Below are 1,130 nucleotides of genomic sequence, written 5' to 3' on the forward strand. Positions count from 1 at the left end.
TTATTTGTCTAATACTTTATCTCCCTTGCTTAACTTTTTCCTCACATCTTTCCTTTCACTTTTCTTTATTCCCCTTTGACGGGGTGACTGCGCTAATTAGCCGATACATAGATGTACGCGTATATATTCTCTTATGCATATGCATCCACCTATAGAGAAAATTGCATAAGGGTTTATCTTCACTGAATTCTAACTTCACTCCGGGTAGATGTGATGTCTGTATGGTCATCTGGAAAAATAAATAAATAAAACACAAAAAAGAAAAAGAAAAGCGATTCCCCCCTTATCCTTGTTTTGCTCTTCTTTTTTTTTCTTTTCCTCCCCTCCCTTCGCTCCCTCCGCTTCCCTCAACTTTCATACGTTCTCTCACATATACAAATATAGAAATATAGAAATATATAAATATATCCCCCACTGCTTAGATGTCAATTGCGTCAGGTTCATACTCCTCTTCCTCCCCTCCTTCACTTACAACATGCGGAGTTGTGATTTCTGTCAGTCCTTTAGGAGTAGCGGTGGAATCCTCCTCACTGGATATGTTATTTTTAACCTCCGCTGCTGAGGACGCGCCGTTACCCTGAGGCCGGAAACCTGAAGGAATACTTTGCAGTGCAACCCTCCGTGTTGCATACTCCGCTACGTGATCTTGCACAAATGTAACGTAGCCAATAGGGTCGTGAATTAACTTACTTGCAGCCGCAGAGTTTAAGGGATCAGAGGCATTAGGGTACCGTAGCAGCTGCGGGAGGAACACATCAAAAATGTTGTGAAGTTCATACATCGGTGTCCATGTTTGGTTAATTACATCGAGGCAAACAGAACCGCTCGACTCATCCACATTTGGATGGAAAATACGATTGCTAAAACCGATGGATGGAGATTTGAAGGGATACTCTGCGGGAAGTTGCACGTGGATGTACCATACGCCATCTTCGTATGGAGTTCCCTCAGGACCACAAAACTCCACCCAAAACTCGGAGACGGAGTCCGATGGGTGCACCTTTCGCGGACCATTCATGAGTTTCATGAAGTCCATTTCCTTGCGACGAGATGAACGGTCAGTGGACATGGTAATAACAGTTTAAGTTTACGGGACTAAACAAACGAAAAATGTGGTTTTCTTTTTTTTT

At 42.8% G+C, this 1,130-nt stretch overlaps 1 protein-coding gene across 1 annotated transcript; it reads right to left on the reverse strand.

Annotated features, from left to right (window-relative positions):
- Positions 1-418: 418 nt before the first annotated feature.
- Positions 419-1,069, reverse strand: TEOVI_000712800 (ubiquitin-conjugating enzyme E2, putative; the record flags this gene model as incomplete). Its single annotated transcript, XM_067221604.1, has 1 exon — positions 419-1,069. The coding sequence occupies one exon, from the start codon at positions 1,067-1,069 to the stop codon at positions 419-421; it is 651 nt and encodes a 216-aa protein (XP_067077705.1).
- Positions 1,070-1,130: the final 61 nt, after the last annotated feature.

The sequence above is a fragment of the Trypanosoma equiperdum genome (genome assembly GCF_001457755.1).
Source record: "Trypanosoma equiperdum strain OVI genome assembly, contig: ctg_1474, whole genome shotgun sequence".
NCBI lineage: Eukaryota > Euglenozoa > Kinetoplastea > Trypanosomatida > Trypanosomatidae > Trypanosoma > Trypanosoma equiperdum.